This window comes from Ceratotherium simum, chromosome 8 (assembly GCF_057802395.1).
Source record: "Ceratotherium simum simum isolate JZ-2026a chromosome 8, ASM5780239v1, whole genome shotgun sequence".
Classification (NCBI taxonomy): Eukaryota; Metazoa; Chordata; class Mammalia; order Perissodactyla; family Rhinocerotidae; genus Ceratotherium; species Ceratotherium simum.
Genome location: NC_141907.1, coordinates 81,385,906 through 81,406,804, shown reverse-complemented (window position 1 = coordinate 81,406,804; position 20,899 = coordinate 81,385,906). Strand labels below are relative to the sequence as shown.

General features: G+C 39.6%; 1 protein-coding gene across 4 annotated transcripts in view; it reads right to left on the bottom strand.

The window, feature by feature from the left end:
• Nucleotides 1-17,919, bottom strand: part of RAP1GDS1 (Rap1 GTPase-GDP dissociation stimulator 1) — a 164,459-nt gene extending 146,540 nt beyond the window's left edge. For 2 of the 4 annotated variants that reach the window (XM_087434621.1, XM_087434624.1), the window contains exon 1: nucleotides 17,752-17,910. In XM_087434621.1, the coding sequence (XP_087290747.1) occupies nucleotides 17,752-17,755 (4 nt within the window). In that variant the 5' untranslated portion in view covers nucleotides 17,756-17,910. Of the gene's footprint in view, nucleotides 1-17,751 lie in introns of all 4 variants that reach the window. The other 2 variants (XM_087434622.1, XM_087434623.1) reach the window with 2 other exon arrangements.
• Nucleotides 17,920-20,899: the final 2,980 nt, after the last annotated feature.

Here is a 20,899-nt window from a genome sequence, read left to right as displayed (position 1 = left end):
GCCCTAGACTCTAGGATACACCTGACAGGGGAGAAAGACCAGACAAGAGACAGAAAATATAATTTCAATAAGACAAAATTCTGCCTAAATGTACGGGAATTCTTACAGACTATATATGAGACAGATAAGGAGAAGTGTTTTGGGCCACCTACTCAGACTTCCAGTCTTGAGCAAGATTCTTCACTAGAACATACTTAAAGCTGTGACTAACCAAATACAAAGTAGGAGAAAGAATAAAGACCCTGCTTTAAAATGCTTTGTAATAATAAGAGAACTACATTAAAGATTGACATAAAGACCTACATAAATGGAACTTTCTTTAGCTAGAGAAATATATAAAGAAGTGTTTCATTAAGATTGGTTCAAAGCAAATAGTCTCACTTAGTAACCTAAGAAAAATACAAGGAAGAGATATTATACACTGAAATTTATAAATTTTTAGGCAACACCAACTTTTCTGGGTAATAAAATGCCAACCAGAGAAAAATGATATATATACAAGTAGTCATAAATGTGACAGATGAGTTTAACAAGGCATAATATTAGGGAATATATTAAGAATTTAAAAAACCCAACAAAAATTATAGTGTCTGAATTATCATTTATGAACCCACAAAGGAAATATTTTCCTAGGATACTGCTACAGAAAAAAGAAACTTTAGAGTCAAGATAAAACAAAAGAGAACTCACATAAAAATTAAATAAATAAAACAGAAAGCATGATGACATCCTTATTTAAAGCTAAGATGCACCATGAGTTTAAAAGAAGTAAAATTCAAGTAATCAGATAAAGAGATAAGTCAGTTATTGACTTATATGTCTCTCAGCTCCAAATTCACCCTTACTGTCTGATCCATAAAAATGAATCCGGGCCCTTTAAATACTTTTCCTTTGCCAGATAGCATGATACAAGCTTTATCTATAGAAGACAATAAATAGCATTAAAGAGGAAGGTGCTCTCCTTCCTGCTCAGCCTGCATGATTTTCTCCAGTGCCAAATGTTTGCAAGTCATAGCTTTCACCATACATTTTCTATAGCTCTTAACTCAGACAGCAGCACTGCGTACAAGAGCCCCATACAACTCAAGTCTGCATCCTATCCCAGGTCACCGCTTCCCACACCATCTCCTGAGCCCTGGAAGTGTGCACGCCGGAAGCTCTATCAGGCTGGCCACCACTCTAGCCCAAACTGCGCACAGAAGTGGCTGAGTTCCTGGAGAAGGGGGCCTCTCCCGCTCCCAGTTCCAGCAGTACATGCAGTGGTGCCCCAACTTTCTCTCCATGCCCAACTCTCTGTGTGCCCACCCATCAACCTCAGCTTGCTTGCTCTCCAAAGAGCTGTTCCTGCAGGTCTGGTGACTGTGAACCGGCTCTGGCCTGGGCAATCCAGTGAACTTCTATACCACCCAGACGGCTGAAACTACATCTTTCAATGAGAACCTGCCCTTCCAAGGAAGTCTGTCCTTCCTTGGATATACTTCCTCAGGCCTAGATTACCCTTTAGAGTTTGCTGTCTACCTTTAAACTTACTCTCCTATTACTGCTTAATAATTTTTACACTGAATGTCCCCTATTTAAATTACTGTATGTTGGGAGACAACTCTCCCTGGATTTCTTGGCATTCCCGCACAGTTGGGGCCTTCTGAGCAAAGGAAATTGATAGGCTGTAATAAAGATAATCTCCCTCCCTGGAGACATTTTAGGATCTTAAAAATTCCCCTCTTCTTTCCAGAGATCTGCTTTTTGCTTACATTTAGGGTAATAAACCTAGAGATGCCTTCCTCCTCCTTAGGGAAGATTTGTTTAATTCCAGAGTAAAGATAAGGGGTGTGTGTACCTGTGTATCTTGGATGGCAGATGTACTGGCAACCCTATATCAGCTCTCGGGGTCATAATTTTAGGGTTCCTCTTCTGTGGTGCGACTCTGCTGTATGTGCAGGGTAACCAGCACTAAAATGCTCTATGAGTAATAAACTCTGTTCTATGACCAACAGACCTCATGTTTCCTGTCAGAATATCTATATATACATATAAACTTAACGTTATGTGGTCTGTCTTCTGATTGGACCCAGACTGATACAGATATATAAATAGATTTCTTAGAAAAATGAGAAGTTAGGTGAGAAAAGACTAAGAATATTAGCTCTTTCAGGGAACAATATCATAATCTATCAGATCATGGATGGTATCTATAAGCTGAATAATCGGTTAAGAAGATAATCTCAAACTTCCATTCATCCAGCAATATGAACTATGTGCCTACCAAACACCAAATACTGCACTCGGTGCTAAAGATACAAAGATGAATACAACACAGATCACACAGTACACAAAATATCTTTTAGTTTTAATTTTATTTTAGTGGGAATTATCTTTACAAATCCCAGTTCACTTGCAGAAACAATCAATATTAACATTTTCTTGTGTATCATTCCAGAAGCATTCTGTGTGTGTACATGCAATTACTGACACACACACACACAAACTTTAAAGTATAAACAATCCAAATGTTACTACAGTACTGATTACCTTTCTGATGGTAATGATCTTAATAGAAAGTACCTATTATTAGAATTATTATTTTAGAAAATCATAATACCACTATATAACTGAAATCCCTTGGTAACTGTATGGCAACGTATTCTTTCATTCAGTGGTAATAAGCTTAAAAAACCTACCATCTTCCAAAAAGTGACAGGAAAGATACAGATTCAAAATAATTTTGCCAAATATATTAATATGAGGTTATTATTACAAGATTAATATTAAAATTAATATCAGGTATAATAACTAAATTTTCATTTGGAGAGACTAGTACTCCTTTGTTACTATGAGGCTATTGTGTTTTGAAAAAAAATATATGAATTTTAGTGATAAGTATCCTTATTAACTTGAGTATTGATTGACATTTTTTATTAGCCAAACAGGTGAAGTTTACCATTCAGCTGTAGTGAAACCTACAGCACTGTTTAAACATGCATTTTTCTTTTCTGGCAGCTAAGACAGTCGATGAATATTTCTTCAAGGGAATTAATGTCAACTAAAGAACTAAAGAAACCATAGCAGAATGTTACTTACCAGACAAAATTCTCTCTTAGACCTTCTCCATTTGAAATGAAACAAAAACTCAGTACACATTTATTCAGCAGGCAGTTCCCACTTTGATGAGTTTTCATAGTAATCTGTTTCTTACTCAGACAATGTATCTTTCAGGCTTTATACTTGTTCCAGTTATAACTGTTACATAACAAACCACCCCAAACTTACTGGCATAAAACAAAAGCCATTTTATTGTGCTCACAGATTCTGTGAATCAGGAATTCACAAAGGGCATGCTAAGGATGGCTTGTCTCTGCTCCACAAGGTCTGGAGCCTTGACGCAAAGTCAAAGGGTAGGGTGTCTCTGGGAGGCATTCAACGGCTGGGGCTCGTATCATCTGAATCATCTGATGGTGCATTCACTCACATGTCTGGTGACGGGCCTGGAAGGACGTAAAGGCTAGGACCGCCCACCTGAGACCTGAAACTTCTCCATGTGGCCTGGCTTCTTCACAGCATGGCAGCTGCAAGGTCTCAGACTTCTCAGAGCTCCAAGCAGGCTAGTGTTCCAACAAACAAGGTAAAAGCAGCATTGCCTTTTACTCCCAAGCCTAGGAAATCACATAGCATTACTTCTGCATTCTATTGGTTATAAGTGAGTCAGAAGCATGCTCAGATTCAACAGGAGAACTCTCCAACTCTCGATGGGGAGTGGCAAGTTCTAGAAAAATATGTGGGCAAGAGATATTGTTGTGGCAATCTTTGGAAAATATAATCTGCTACAATAACAATATTTACTATGCGATTTGGTTAAAATAATTAAAAAACAGCATTATATCCTTTGGTTTTAACTCTGAATAAAAACCAAAGTCTTCCCAAAATGACTGTATTTTCAGCTTTGGAAATAAAAATTAAAATTTATATGATTATTATTTTATGTAATATTTATAACTATCCTGTGAAATAGGTGTTATTATTATTATCTGTATTTTAATAGATGAGAAAGTTGAATTCAGAAGCTGAATAACTTGCCCAGAAAGATAAGTACCAAAGTTGGGAGAAATCCAACATGAGTGTCTTCAAAGTCCAGGCTCTTTCCATGGCCCAGGAGCTCTGCACAGGAACATGTCAAATGCAACTCACACTGATCTCATGCATATCAGATCTAGGCAAAGCAAGGATACCTATATCTTGCTTTATACAAACATAAGCTTTTCAAGAATGAATTTATAACCAAACCATGTTAGACGGTTGTACTAGCTAACAACTGTCTATATATCTGAATATGTGACCAAATAAACAAACAAACCACAATGAAATGTAGCAGAGAGCAGTCTCTGCCATAGCATCTCAAGGGTAGCACGATGCTAGGTACACACTCTAGTTTTCAGTAAGTGTTTAATTGAGTAAGTAAATAAATTCTAGGAAAATTTTCCAGATCATTATAAATAATAAGCACTTGTACATTCCAGAGAAGCTGTACTAGGTGCCAAAAAGGTAAATATGATCTATCCTCTCATTTAAATTCTTAGTGGTTTGTGTTTTTTCTTTTGAGAATCCAAATTATGGCCTTATATGTTTCTACTATTCATTTCTTTCATATTATTCTTTATCTACCAGTTAGAGGTTAAAGTTTTTCAAAAGTTTAAAATGTGACTACTTGCACTACTTATTTTGTCTCTTTCTGTAATGCCTAATATGGTAGTCTTGTGTTTCTGATTTGACTGATGGTGCTTTGTACAAACCATATAAAAGCCAGAAATATGACACAGTGGACAGCTGTTCTTTCTTGGAGCTTAACACCACCCTCCCCAAAAACGCATTCCTGCAACTAGAAGGAAATTAAGTTAATCAGCTCATATATATTTTCTGTCTTTATTCCAATTGATTTTATTTTTGAGGCCAAATATATCTTATAATTTTAAAGACAAACCAATATATATACATTTCTGTGAGGCATAAATATATCAATATCAGTTTTACTTTTTTATAATGATCAATCTCATCTTTTATAATGGAGTTACTTGAGGAATCTTCAAAGGGGAATAGTTTCCTTAAGAGTTAAAGGAAATAGCTCTTAATACTTAAAAAATTTCTTACTAAAAACAATCTTAGATTGTGTGAGTTTCTCACAGTTTTGAAAACAATTTTTTGTTAAAGTACAATGATTCCTCGGTTTCTTTTTTTTCTGACTATGAAAAACAAAACCCCCAGCCATAAATTAGGGGAACTTACCAGGTATTTGAAATTATTTTATACAATTCTTTTTTACATAATTTTAAAAAATATTTTAATTTAATTAAATTTGTTTTAAATAATTTTAATTTTATTTTATTTTATTTTTTTTTTTTTAAAGATTTTATTTATTTATTTTTCCCCCCAAAGCCCCAGTAGATAGTTGTATGTCATAGCTGCACATCCTTCTAGTTGTTGTATGTGGGACTCGGCCTCAGGATGGACAGAGAAGTGGTGCCTCGGTGCGCGCCCGGGATCCGAACCCGGGCCACCAGCATCGGAGTGCGCGCACTTAACCACCAAGCCACGGGGCCGGCCCTTTTTTAAATAATTTTAAATTATAGGATTTTATGTAATTCTTTTTTATATAGTTATTTTAAATAATTTTCTAAAATTCTTATATGTTAGAAAATGCTTTCTAAGAAAATATTCTCTAGAAACAATCTAGTGGCCCTTATTGCACTTGGATGATTGTTTTTTTTTTTGGTGAGGAAGAGTGGCCCTGAGCCGACATCTGTTGCCAATCTTCTTTTTGCTTGAGGAAGATTGTCCCTGAGCTAACATCTCTGCCAGTCTTCCTCAACTTCGTATATGGGACGCCTCCACAGCATGGCTTGATGAGTGGTGTAGGTCCGAACCCGCGAACCCGGGCTGCCAAAGCCGAGAGCGAACTTAACTACTATGCGACCGGGCCGGCTGCAATTTGATGACTTTTTTAAGTCATAATGTTTGAGGGCCAAAAAAAAAAGAGAGAGAAAGGAAAAATACAACAGATCTTGGTTTTTGAGTTGGTAAGTCTTTATTAGGTAACTGAGCTTGAAGATTTCCATATTATAATTTGAATTAGTTCCCTATGAAATGGGCTCCCCCCCTTCCATTTTTATCTGAAATCTCTTCTTTGGTTCTTACTCAATAATAATATTTTAAGGATATACATGAAACAGGGATTTAAAGAGCCTAAGTAACTTGCCAAAGGCTATACTACACAATTAATTTATGGAAGACCAGAGATTCTAACCTCTTTCTCTTTGATTTCTTATATCTTTCTGATCAATTGAAAACTAAGTTTAACCGTGATTGATGACCAATACGCCATAGGTAGTTAACTTTGCTCTTGGCTAGTTGTATGATTTAATTTTCACAATAATTTCTTAATTTTAAAATAAATCTATTAATTTTCAGAAAGTAATATAAGTTCAATTTTACCACAATTTTGAATACAATTAACTCTTTAGTAATTCAAAAGCTTTAACAGAAATCTCACAGATTGCAAATTCAAATACCTTCAAGAGCCAGACATATGGAACACTAATAAGTGAAATTTGTAGGATTTAAGACAATAGGAAGAAGTAACGAACTGGGGACCTCATACCCTGCATAAAGGACAACTATCACTGATTGTCACCAATGGGAATGCAGGTTCAGGGATCCTAAATTTTTCATTTTTCAAGAAAAGTTGGTGTAGCAGATTTTTATCAGAAATTTCCTGATATTTAAATGCTGACAACTAATTCCAATTTCTAAAACTTCCCTAACAAAATCCATCTGCAGAGTATATTTGGCCCATGGGCTGCTGGTCTGCAAGCTCTATTATAAACACATCTATCATGACTATAGGATAATGCTGTTCAATTAGGAGTAGAAGACTGAGCTAAATTGGCAGGGACTCTTTGACATGAACAAACAAGTATGTACTGAGTGCCAACAATAAATATGAAACATTGAGTGACTAAAATTACATTATTGAATATGTTATAGGAGTCCAAGAAGTGAGAGGTGTCCAGAGAAATGAGGTATCAGTACGAGAGATCAGAGGCAGTCTTCATGAGCTAGACTAAGGAGAACGAGTAAGAGGAGAAGAGAAAAGAAGTTCTTCTAGAAGGAGAAATAACATGAAGAAAGGTGTACTGGTGTTATCACTGAAGAAGAATTTTTAGGAGACAGTGAGATTATCAAAGGAAGATGTATTTCAGAGTAGTGAGAAATACGAGAGAGGTAGCAGATTTCTATGCATCTTGAAAGCTAAGCAGAGTTTATACTTAATATGATAGGCACTTGAAGCATATTTAGATTCTTAAGTAGGAGAATAATATAATCAATGCAGTATCTTTTAAAAAGGATTAATCTGGTCATGGTATATAGAGAAGACTGGAGAGCACAGAGTCTAGTATCAGAGAGGCCAACTCAGAAATGGTCTCAGTAGTACAGTAATGAGGAGATAAGGGCCTGGACTCACTCTAGTGTAGAAATGTTAGAAAAAGTGAAGAGTCTTCCACTAACCCATTTACTTGAACAAATCCTTGGTACAGCTTGTTAGTGTGTGGGGGGGTGCTTTTCTTTCATTAACAAATTGGAGCTAGTATAATGAACACAACACTGCATAGGAATTAGGAAATCAAGATTCCAGACCTGACACTGCCCCTAACTAAATGTGTAAACTTGAGCATGTCTCTCAACCTCACTGACCCTCAGTTCCCTAATCTGGACAGGAAAAGACAGAGCCATGATGTCACTGTTTGAGGCCCTTGATCTCACACTTCTAAAAACCAACAATCTGACATATTCAGATAAAAATCTAATTTCTGATTTATTTTGAAAAGTCCAAAAATCTGGCTTCCTTGGACCCACATTCCTACATGGTAGAACTGGCTGGAGTTAAGTAGGGAATTCCTCTTTTAGTTTGGGCTCATACTCTCTAGTTTGCCACAGTCCCACCATTTTCTCTTGTATCCTTACATTGAGGCCCAGCGTTAGTGCCATTCATCAGGCTTTCATTGCTGTTTTTATTATAGTAGAGAAATACTTTTCTAAACTTTGTCTTTTATCAAAGGTAAGAAAATGAAAGACAAAAAGACATTTTTCAAGAAAAATGAGAGAAAGTATACATCTTTATGGAAATAAAAAATGTTCCTTTAGATTTAATATGCAAAAAATAGTGCATCTGTGTCTAAAGATAACCATTTAACCCTCTTTAATCATATAGTTTCGGGCCGGCCCCTTGGCTTGGTGGTTAAGTGCGCGCGCTACACTGCTGGCGGTCCGGGTTCGGATCCCGGGCGCGCACCAATGCTCCGCTTCTCTGGCCATGCTGAGGCCGTGTCCCACATACAGCAACTAGAAGGATGTACAGCTATGACATACAACTATCTACTGGGGCTTTGGGGGGGAAAAAATAAATAAATAAAATCTTAAAGAAAAAAAATCACATAGTTTCATTTGAGTTTGGGAACCCTGCTATATGCACTGGAAAACCATTGAAAAAAATATCTAAGGAGGAAATTATCAGATTCACATTTTAGAAAGAGTACTCCAGAAGCATGTGAAAACTGTCTAAGAGGGGGAACGCTGGAGGCAAGAACAGCTGTTACCGAGTAGTGAAATGGTCTCAAGAAGAGCTAGTAAAGGCCTGAACTGACAGTGGAGAAAAGAGGAGATGATTGATTCAAGGAAGTAGAATTGTTAGAACTTAGGGAACCCAACAGATGGTGGAAGGACAATGACTCTGGATTTTAGGAATAGTTGGCTAAATGGATGGTGTGATTCCATTCACTGAACTAGGGAATTCATAGGGAGAAAAAGTCTTGGGGAAAGGTGAGGTAGTATAGTATCACTCTGTAGCAGGAGTTGGCAAACTATAGCCCACTGCCTGTTTTGTACAACCCAGGGGTAAAAACAGTTTTACATTTATAAATGGTTGAATAAAAGCAAAAGAAGAATATATTGCATGATGTGCAAATTATATGAAATTCAAATTTCAGTGTCCATAAATATTTACTGGAACACAACTCATTCCCTTATATATTGTCTGTACCTGTGTCCACATTACAATGGCAGAGTTGAATAGTTGACACAGAAACCATATGTGGCACTCTCATCACTTTACACTGCTGCCTGATGACACTACCAATTTCAGTACCACAGTATGACTATCCAGTGTTTTAAGTACCACGTGTACTGTCATACCACAGCATTTCATTTTGACCATCAAGTCACAAGAAGAGAAAAGTGTACTTTCAAATGTCATGCTTTTAAGGTACTTAAAGTTGTGTATGGATTATTTTGTTATTGAATTAGATGCCAAACCATTGTATCATGCAATGAGATCATAACTATGCTACAAAAATATAACACACATCTACATTACCAGATGAAGCATTCATCACATTCACAATTCATAGGAAAATAATCATCGGAGAAATTTCAGAGAAATTTCGGAGAAATTATAAAATATAAAACAAAGTATCTCATCACAGCAGAATTTCTTCACAAAAATAAAAAATGAAAAGAAAGCTGCAAACAAAGTTAAGTTTTTGCATGGCTCATTTCTTACCTAGGGAAAGCTATTTATTCATGGTGAGTTAATTAAATTCTATTTTGACTAGAGCAACCAAAGAAATATTTTCAGAGGGGGAAAAAAACAAACTTGTTTAAGAAGAGCCTTTCAGTGTGAACAGCTACTTGAAGAGGTGAGGATATGGGGAGTAGTATCAACATTCAACTGAAAAACAAGGCAAATGATTTTGAGACGTTTTCCTTGATTCTTGACGAGTTGACAAATATTAGTGATATTGCTTAGTGCTATTTTTGAGAAGTCAACGCTGAGTATGAACTGACTTGAGAATTAGCCACCATGAAGAGTCTGCAAAGAATAACAACAGGCAAGAATACTTTCAAAGTTGAAAAAACATCAAATCAGTACAAGCTGAAGAGGAATCTGCTAAGATGTGTTACGACTGACAGTGGTAAAAATATGTGAGGAACAGAAAAGGCTTAGTTGAACAAACTTACCAAATTTGTGAAAATGTAAAGCATTTAAAGCCTATGGTTCTTTATTATATTATTCATTAGCAGGTATTTTATGGGGAAAATATTTTAAACTATCATTTATTATTGAACTAGTAGTATCAACTTCATTCTCTCAGATGTAACCATAGTCAGTTCTGTGCACTTCAATAAGAAATAGAAGTTGAATATCCTGACTCTCCTTATCACACAGCAGTTTAATGGCTTAGCAGTTGTAGAGTTTTATCGTGATTTTTTGCGCTCAAGAGTGAAACTTCTGAACAAAAAGAAATGAGTGAAACTTCTGAACAAAAAGAAATGCCTTCAACCACTATCATCAAATAATGAATGGCTTTGGAAATTAGATTTTGCTGCAGATTTGATAACGTTTCCTAGAATTTGACCTGAAAATCAAGGCAAAACAGTGCTTATATGCAAAACTTATACTGTTAGGTCATTTCGACAATACTGTTCGAATCACAAGTAATAATCAATCTGTTTTATACACTTCTTGTGCTACCAAAAGTTAAAACAAGAAGCAAGATCTCTATGCATATACAAATTTGCAACAGATACATTTTCCAAGATCAAACTATTGTTCTATCAGTGTTTTCCTGACCTCACTGCAAGTGCAAAAGAAACTTCCATATACCAAAATCCATTTACCTATGCAATTGAGGAACTTCCACCTTTCAATTGGAAGTAGTTAACCTGCAATCTTAATCTGGCTAAGATATGGGTGCTGGATTCAAATTGCAGAGTAACATAATTCTATCAGTGCATCTGTTTACACAACTTTTGTTGCTAGAAGCATTCCAGGAGTTAAAACTGAGAATTAGGATAGTGATAAATGGAAATAGTTAAATTGCAGTGTAATAGCATACTAATGGGCAAATATCTAGAGAAGAATCTAAAAGAATTCTATAAATGCTGTCCATACAATGAATATACTCACTAAAATCATATGCCCGTGGACTGACAGCAGTATTTTGCAGTACCTGTGTCCAAACATGTTTCAAAGACAAAATCCATAAAATCACATTACAGATCTGCATTAACAAACGAACATCTGCAATCAATTTTGATGACAGGGTAACTGTGAATCCCAATTAAGTGAAATGCTATCTCAAAAGAATTACAATCTTTTCATCAGTAGACTTGTAATACAATAAATTATGTTCAATTAATGTTATATTTTGAATTTTGTTAATAAAAAATTAACAGATATTTGTTTTCTCTCATCATATAATATTTTCTTTTATTTATGTGATACCTTTCATTAGGCCTCTTGGCCTGCAAAGCCTAAAATACTTCCCATCTGGCCCTTTATGTAAAAAGTCTGCAGACCTCTGCTCTGCTGTGGCGCTATTCCAAGTACCGCAGCATCTGGGAAGGTCTTGACAATGCAAATTATCATTGTCCCACCCCACACCTACAGAATCAGAATTTCTGAGGGTGGCCCAGGATTTTTTTTTTTTAACAAGCTCTCGCAGTGATTCTTATGCAAACTGAAGTTTGAGAACCACTGCTCTAAAATAGGATTTTAGAAACTTAGTTCTGTCCCCTTGGATAAATTATTTAATTCTTTCAGTCAGTAAAATGAGGATAGTGTCACCCACTTCATAGAACTGTTAAAAGGATTAAAATTAAATTTAAAAAACATGAAAAAAAGTAAAGCTAAACATAACTGACATTAATAATTCTTAATAAATGGTAATTATTAATTCAACGGGGTACTAGAGCCCCCTTGCACCAGCCCATGTGATAAGATTATTAAATTTTCAGCAATTTTGTGAGGCAGTTAATAAAACAGCCATTATTGAAAATTAAATTATATAAACTTAAAATTAACTAAGTTGTATTAAAACAGAGGTATTAACACTCAAAAATCATCACTACTTAATTACTTTACTACATTTTACTATTATCTGTGCTCATGAGGTTATTACGTCTATATGGTGGATATACTACACAATGGTGTGCTATATCCTGTCTTTCCCAACTATGCATTCACAGGACATCAACAACCACCACAAATCAGGGCTTTTCGGAAGGTGGGCTTTTGGTTAAACATTTACCAGCACATCTCTGGTTATCATTATTAAAAATTACACAATGAATTCAGTTTGCATTAACAAGTTTGAATTAACTATGAATGCAGAGTGTCTAATAATCTATTAGATACAAAGATATGGCCTAGATATATATATATTTAGACACCAACAGCATATAGATATTCGTTGAAGCCATAAACACGGAAAGATTGAGCAAAAAGTCTTTAAAGAGGCCAGATACCGAGCCCATATGGAAAAACTTCATTTTGTGAACAAAAAAATCAGAAGGACTTGGGAGTTTATAAGTACAGCCAATCATGGCTAGCAGCTCAATTTAACTACTTCCATTTATCACTATCTTAATTCTCAGTTTTAACTCCTGGAATGCTTCTAGCAACAAAAGTTGTATAAACAGATGCACTGAGAGAATTATGTTACTCTGCAATTTGAATCCAGCACCCATATCTTAGCCAGCATGGGTAATGGTATTTTAGGCCATCTATTTAGACTAAGTTAACAAGTTGGTTCAAACCCTGAAGATGCTACCTCAAGGAGATATGACTCTTTGAACACTAAAGAAAAACAAGTTATAAAGGGATGATTATAACATATTTAAGACATCAATGATATTGAGTATATTTCATAGTTATAAAAAATCATAGAATTTGAGAACCAAAACAGACTTAATAAGCTAATCTGATATTTTCATTTATTATTGCTCTTCTCTCCACAAGAAAGAGCTATTTGCCAAGTTAAACGCCTAGGAAAGTATTTTAAATTAAATTTCTTCCTCATCAGTTATCTGAACAATTGGTTATCTAAAATTAAGATGGATTTCCCTAAGGAATGGATCTTCCTTCTCCATTCCTCCTGATGCCCATGAGTGGGTGTTAAAAATTTAGGTAATTCTTACGGCTGTTGCGGTGCCACCAATAACTCCAGAACTGCCAAGTTCAAATTCAGACGATCTGGAATCTCTAGAGAGAGTAACCACACTACTTCTCCAAAGGCACCTATGAACACCAACAGTGCACTGTGAAAGTAAAAACTCTATGGTTCCTAAAATGAATTAAGGCTATTATTACTTTCCAAATAGTAGTATTAGAGACTTCAGAATATGATTCTACTAGAGATAATAAGGTTAGCCCTTCTCCCATATGAAAAAAATGGGAATATACAAAATAGATATATGCCAACATAAGAAAAATTATTGAACTAGTCAATCTCACATCTACGCTCTTTAAAAATAATAAATTTTAGTGATTACTAGCTTACAAAAATATTTTATTACTCTACCTTGACTTGCAAAGAGCAAGTAAAAAGTACTATTTTTTACTATTTATTCATGAAGCCATTCCTGGACTTAGCAATACAAGCAAAAAAAAATTTAAAAAAGACTTATCTATAACACCGATACATATTTATAAAGAAAAACAAAACTCCAGAAATTAAAAGTATAATCACAGGTGTACATATAATCCCAAGTTCACAAAAAGACTAATAGTAAACAAAAAGTGACAGGGGCCAGCCCGGTGGCATAGTGGTTAGGTTCGTGCGCTCCATTTCAGGGGTGGCCCGGGGTTCTCGAGTTCAGATTCTGGGTGTAGACCTAGGCACCACTTATCAAGCCATGCTGTGGCAGGTGTCCCACGTATAATAGAGGAAGATGGGCAGATGTTAGCTCAGGGCCAGTCATCCTCAGCAAAAAGAAGAGGATTGGGAACAGATGTTAGCTCAGGGCTAACCTTCCTCATCAAAAAAAAAAAGTGATAAAACCGTTCATCAGTAAAGAGTATTCTTTATGCAAAATGCCATGTAAAATTATAAAACCATTTCTAAACTCACTCTGCATGACAGATATTGCAAAAATAAAAAGTGTACTGTACTAAGACACCAAGACAAAAAAACAGAATGTCAAGGAAATGTGAAGCAGTATGGTGAGATTACAAATTTCTTTAAACAGGGCAAGGAACATGGCACGACTACACATAGTGAACTCTGTTTCCACTTAAAAATTACCCTCTTTGCCTTTACAACTACCTCCATGTCTACCACATCTCTGAAAGCTGATTTTTCGAAAATATACTGAGTAATATACTAACCAAACCACATCAACTTGCAGACTTTTCTCAGTCCTTGTTGCCTACTCTGAAGCAAAAAATATTATTGACCATTTGCTCTTTCTTAAAACTGACCATATGACAATTCTGGTCTTTTGCTCCTACCCGTCTTTTTTCAGCGTCAAATCATTCCACTCCTTTGCCCTAAGTGAAGCATTCTCTAGTTTCTCATCTAATTCATCCTACACACAAATGACAGATTAATTTTCCTAAGCCACAAATGTGATCCATCACTTAACTACATAAAAACGTTTAATAGTCCCTCAATAAACAAGTCCAATAACTTCATCAGCTTGGCATTTAAGGTCCTCTATTATCTGGTCCTTATCTATAATTCTTTTTCATCTCTGTCACCCACTGTTTCCTTACCTTTTGCTCCAGACCAGCATGGCTATTTAATCATATCCTGAAACTCCTCAAATGTTCCCTCTCTATTTTCATTTATGTCACTTCTCTCTCCCCACCCCCATCCTAATTAACAGTCTCCATTCATTTCTACCTTTCAGAAGCTTAACCAATCTTTGGTTTAAATAACATTATTTTTCTAAAACCTTCTCTCCATCCTCTGAATCTATAATATATGTAAAAGTCTTTCATATCACTTATACTTTATTTCTATTATAGTTATCTGTGTGTGTCATATTGTTCCTATTAAGATTATAAGCAACTTGAAATATGAATGTCTTATTCATCTTTGTCCTCCCACAGTATATTGCACATGGTTGATAGTCAATATTGAATATATGCTGAACTTATAGTAAAATATATACATAACATAATAGCCATGGTCCATAAGATTATACAGGAAGTTTCCTTCACTTTCTTTTTTTTTTTTTTGTGAGGAAGATCAGCCCTGAGCTAACATCCATGCTAATCCTCCTCTTTTTGCTGAGGAAGACTGGCTCTGAGCTAACATCTATTGCCAATCCTCCTCCTTTTTTTTTCCCCCCAAAGCCCCAGTAGATAGTTGTATGTCATAGTTGCACATCCTTCTAGTTGCTGTGTGTGGGATGCGGCCTCAGCATGGCCGGAGAAGCGGTGCATCGGTGCGCACCGGGGATCCAAACCCGGGCCCGCCAGTAGCGGAGCGTGCACACTTAACCGCTAAGCCACGGGGCCGGCCCATCCTTCATTTTCTTATGGAGAAACATCACTGCCATGAGAATATCTTTTTAAAAAATCACCTTATTTATTTCTTGAAAAGACATTAAAAAGTGATTTTTTCTCCTACCATTAATCAGTATACCCTTTATGTATATATGAATTGTTATAACTTCCTCGGCTCAGAACATTGCTTCAATTTTACATTATTGTATGTACCTACTGATCATACACTAAACCGCCTTACCACTGAAAACAGCAGTGTAGAAGGAAATGGCTCGCCTGGAGGCTGCCCCAAAACCCATATCTCTGAGAAAATCAACTTTTTTTTTTAGAGAGAAGAGCAATCATAATATAATTATACTTCTCTGTTCCTGCTCCTCCACACCTCCATTATAACTATCAACTCAAATGTTTGTTCAGAGCCCAACGTTCAGGTTCACAAGTTGAAAATAACAGGTTTTAGGTTCAACAATTAATTTACCAAAGATTTACTGAATCCCTACTATGTGGAAAGCACTGTGGGGAACACAAAAATTAATATGACATAATTTTCATCCTCTGGAACTCATGATTAAACACACAACACACACATAAACAACTCCATTATAAGACAGATTATGTAAGTGCTAAAAAGCTTCCAACAAGGTACAAACAGAGCCCTGTGAGGGGAGAGAGATTAATTTAATCAGAGTATCTGAGAAGCTTCAAATGAGAGATCAGTTTCTATTTGGCCTTTTTTTGAAATCAAGCAATAACATTCAAGATTTTCAAGATTAATTAGTTTTAAGTAAATAATTTCATTTGTTTTAAGTATTTTTATTCACTAGTATCACACAGAATTGGATTTTTTCCTACTGAAAAGGTACTGATTCAACATGTAAGTTAAAATTTTAGTTAAATAGATTTTTTTAGCTCACCTTGAAACATGGGAAATGTATTTTACAGGCCAAACCTGTGGCCTATAATTAGGAAGAAAATTTTTGGTTGTTCAAGGGAAAGATACAATGTGTCCAATAATTAATATTTATTCAAAATTCTACTCCTACAGAAAAACTAGATACATGTACATGGGCCACCCAATTTTTACAGAAATTTGTTCAGCATACCAATAGTACATCAAAAGGGAAAAAACTGAACAACTGAAAATAGAATTCAGGGCCCGGGATTCATTTTGCATACACACCACCTCCTCCTGCAACACTGGCCTCTTCTCAATACATGGCTAAAGGTTTGAATCAGAGCTTGAAGCATCTGCTTTTCAAGTAAGCTCCATCGACACTATTTCTTGATTTAGATGCTTCCTTGAAGATTCTGAGTTGCCATGACCTAATCCTGGACGTGTTGAACATTGTATTGACATATGAAAGGACCACACTCATCTCAAGCTTAAAATAACTTGCACAGAAGGGGTGGGAAAAGTCCGAGTTGACAGACGCTAACGGAACACATTCTAAAAAGAGGAATTTATGATGGACAAGGGTGGAAGCAAACTGGGGAACATGTAGAAGTGTGGTTCAAATGCTATTATTTAAAAAAAACTTTTGGATTTTAATTACATTACAGAATTCATCAGATATTTTTGTACTTACTAAACTTAACAGTGAAGCAATATATTATGAAAAAATCTAGGATTAATTACGTGTAGTTTTATAGGACATATTTGCATTTAAATGTCTCATCCAAACCAATCTCTTGAGATTAACTATAAATACAAAGGAACTAAAATCAGATTATGTAGATTTGGGCAGCGGGAGCTGGGAAAGAGCACTAACACGTAAGTGCGGTACCATGGCAGAGGGTGCAGCCTCCTGCTACAGCACAGGCGAAGGAACCCAGGAAACCGGCTGAGCACGGGAATACCGCACGCCCCGGCCACCCGACGCTAACTCAACGGCCAGCGGCTCACGCATCCTTCCTCACGCTCCTCGTGGCCTCTGACAAGTCATCCTTTCAACCTATGAGGCTGTCCGCTCTCCCTCACCGAAAATTACTTCTGTGCAGGTTGTAACACCGCCTCACAAACTACTCGCTCACACGTGCCCGCCTCGGGACGCGCATCCCCACGACGCGCAAAGGTGGCGGTGGGGAGTTCCGTGAAGCGGTCTGCCCGCGGGCGGCCCCCGGAGCGGCGCGGCGGGGCGGCGGGAGCCCGCGAGGCCGGCTGGCGGGGCCGGCACCGGCTCGCAGGAAGAATGGAGGAGGGGAGGAGGCGGCGCGGAGCCCGCGGCCCGACCGCACCCCGCGCCCGCGACCGGGCGTGCGCCCCGCGTGCGCCGACTCTCCCCGAGGAAGGGCCGCGTCTCGCACCCGAGGATTTGAGAAATCCGGCAACTTTGCGCGAGGAATGCCTCCCACCCTGCAACACACCGAGAAAGAGAAAAATGTCAGGCGATGACGGGGGAGGAAGGATGACTTACCCATGTTCCTCCCAGACGGTGAGGAGCCGGGGCGAGGCAAAGGTCTCCGGCGCGGGCGGCGCGGCGCTGCGTCCTCCCTCCACCTCCGTCTCTCCCGCAGCCAGGGAAGGACCCGCGGGGGGCGGCTGCCGGGGAGGAGCAGCTGCTGCTGCTGCTGCTGCTGCTGCTGCAGGCGGCGCGGCCGCGGCGGGGACGAGCGGCGGGGGGCGGGGCGGGGCGGGGCGGGGCGGGCAGGCGGGCGCGGCCTGCGGCGGGCGCGGCTCGGAGCGGGCGGGCGGCGGAGGCGCCGAGGCGGCCTGAGGTGCGCCCGCCCCACGCGCGCCCCGAACGCCCCGCCCACCCCGCCGAGCATGCTCAGTGCCTCGCTCCCCGTGACCGGCGAATCTGAGCGTGCGAGTGGGCGTGCAGCCGCCGCGGAGGAGGTTGATGGCGACCGCCTGCGGGGCTGAAGGTGGGCCCTGAGGTTGATGGCCACCGCCTGAGGGGCTGAAGGTGGGCCCTGAGGAGGCACGAGCCTGGGATCCTGAGCCCGGACTGCTCCCATCCGGCTCGCCCCAGGCGTGCTACCCCGACCCCGCCAACCCATACCCGGAAAAGGGGCCGTGTTCATTATGGGACAACCCGCTGCACAGGCGGGAATCTCCCAGAGGAGCCGCGCGCCGCCTCAGCCCGGGGAGGTGGGGAAGCAGAGTGGCCGTCCTGACACGAAGCGGGAACGACGGAGGCCAGAGGCCAGCGCCTCGTGGAGATGGATGCCCAGGGACGCCGGTTCTCAGAGCAGCCCGTGGCCCGCCGGGCACTGAGCAGCGAGGTGGCCGCTGGGAGGGCGCGTCATGTCAGCGGGCGGGTCGGTGCACAGTTCAGGCTGTCCTGGCAGTGGCCAGTTTAGAAACAGAGGTCCGGCAGCCGGGAAGAGCGACTGCCCCAGGGTCTCCTCGGGGAGTGTCTCGTTCCCCGCCCAGAGGGGCGCGGCCTTCCGTTCCCAGAGGACGCGGGACAAGCCTCTGCGCAAGGGTGCCCTCGGCCTCCGCCTCCGCCCTGCCGGGAGGTGCCACCCCGCCCGCTCCCTTTAACGCGGCAGGAAATACAAGTCCGGCACTGCCCCGCGCGGGGAAACCGGGGCAGGGCGCTCCCCGTCGAGGGCGCCGTCCCGACCGGGCATGCGCGCGTGGGGTTGGTGTTCGGTCCTCTGCCCGGGGGAGGGGCTGGGGGCAGCCTGCCGTCTCTTAGCGTCGTGGGCTTGCCCTGACCTCGGGATCTCGGTCGTTGGGGTGAGGACTCGGGTCGCTCTCCCGCAGCGACCGCAGTCCTGCGGGGGGACAGGGGCGCAGTCAGCAGCGCAGCCTGTGGGGGTGGCGAGGGGTGCAGAAGAGCTGAATCAGGTTTCTTTCCCTTTCAACTTTTACTTTCAAACCAAGGTTAAGAAAAGGCGCTTTTTTCCCTCCCTTCGTCCGTGGCCCCTTCTTAAAGTCAGATTAGTTTCCTTTTGTATGACTGATGCTAGAAGCACACAAGTCAGAATGGGCCTTGTTTGTTAAGCAGAGAGCAGATTTTATGCGACTTTTCTAAAACAAATGAAACAAGATAATTAAAAAAAGATTTGGTGAAACAAAAGACAAACTACAGAAGTAAAAGCTATTAGACTTTTATGATGCGCAAGACAGTCACCTCGCTCTTCTACTACTCTCCTTCCTTCTGTGATATAAGGATGCTCTTCCTTGCCTCAAAACCTGTCACAGCGGAATTACTTTCCTGGAGCTGCTGTAACAAAGTACCACAAACTGGGTGGTTTAGAACAACAGAAATGGCTGGTCTCACAGTTCTAGAGGCCAGAAGTCTGGAATCAAAGTGTTGGCAGGGCCGTGCTCCCTCTGTAGGCACGAAGGAAGGATCCCTTCCAGGCCTCCCCTAGCTTCTGGTAGGTCCTTGGCTTGCGGCAGCGTAACTCCAACCTCACGTCTGTTCAAATTTTCCTTTTTTATAAGGACACCAGTAAGATTAGGGCCCCACATACTCTAGTATGACCTCATTAACTAATTACATCTGCAGTAACCCTACTCCAAATAAGGTCACATTCTGAGATACTGGGGTTTAGACTTCAACATATGAATTTGCAGGGGACATGCTCCAATCTGTAATATACCAACGCAAGCTACACACACACCTACACGCACACCCCTAACATGTTCCACGTTCATTTTTGACCTCTCCAGAAGACCACCCTGGGGCCTTTGTATTGCTGCTCCTCGTGTTTTGTCCCTTTTTCTCTTTCCTTAACCTTCATTAATCTCAGATTCTCAAGTTCACTTGCTTCACTTTTCCTGCTACTTTCTTTTCTAATTATATATTACAGTAACTTCTAAGAGCATCTTCTATCCTTCATTTGGGTGTATGAATTGAAACTGGCAAAAGCAGCTGAAGCAGCTTTGTGACTTCCCACATGACACTAGTTTAAGTGCCTTTTTTGTTCTGATTGAATCCATAAACCATCCTCTCAACCTTCCTGCCAATTAAAACCACAGGACTGTTCAGGAGTGCAGCGTACAGTGAGTCCCCATGCACTGGTGTGCAACGGTAGTGAGACCCAATACCAGCTGCTACATGCAGAAGTGGACCCATGTAACACCTACCCCTTTCATGCACAACACTAGTTCCCCTCCCCTCCCCTTTCTCCTATTATAGGAATATAACATTTCCTTACATCTTTACTCTTTTTTCTTTCTTCATCTTTTATTTAAAAGTTACCTGCATGAGGCCTTCCCTAGCCATTTTATCTAACATTTCGACACTCCCACTCCCCATCCCCAGTTCCCTACTTTGTTTCCTTAGCACTTATCACTAAGATAATATATATTTTGCTTATTGGATGTCACCCCCATTTAAATTTAAACTCCCCAAAGGCAGGGATTTTGTCTGCCTTATTTGCTGTTATATCCCCAGGACCAGAACAATGCTAGCATGTAGCAAGTGCTCAATAAAAATTTGTGTCAATGAAAGTCTTTTCATCCTTTCAGAGTTTTTATCCTGAAAGAGAGCAAGAATGTTGTTAATATTCTTTTTATAAACTCTAGCACCTCAAGTAAAATTAGTTGCTCAATAAATATTTATAATGATGACGATGACAGCTGCTATCTGTGTTGTTTCTATC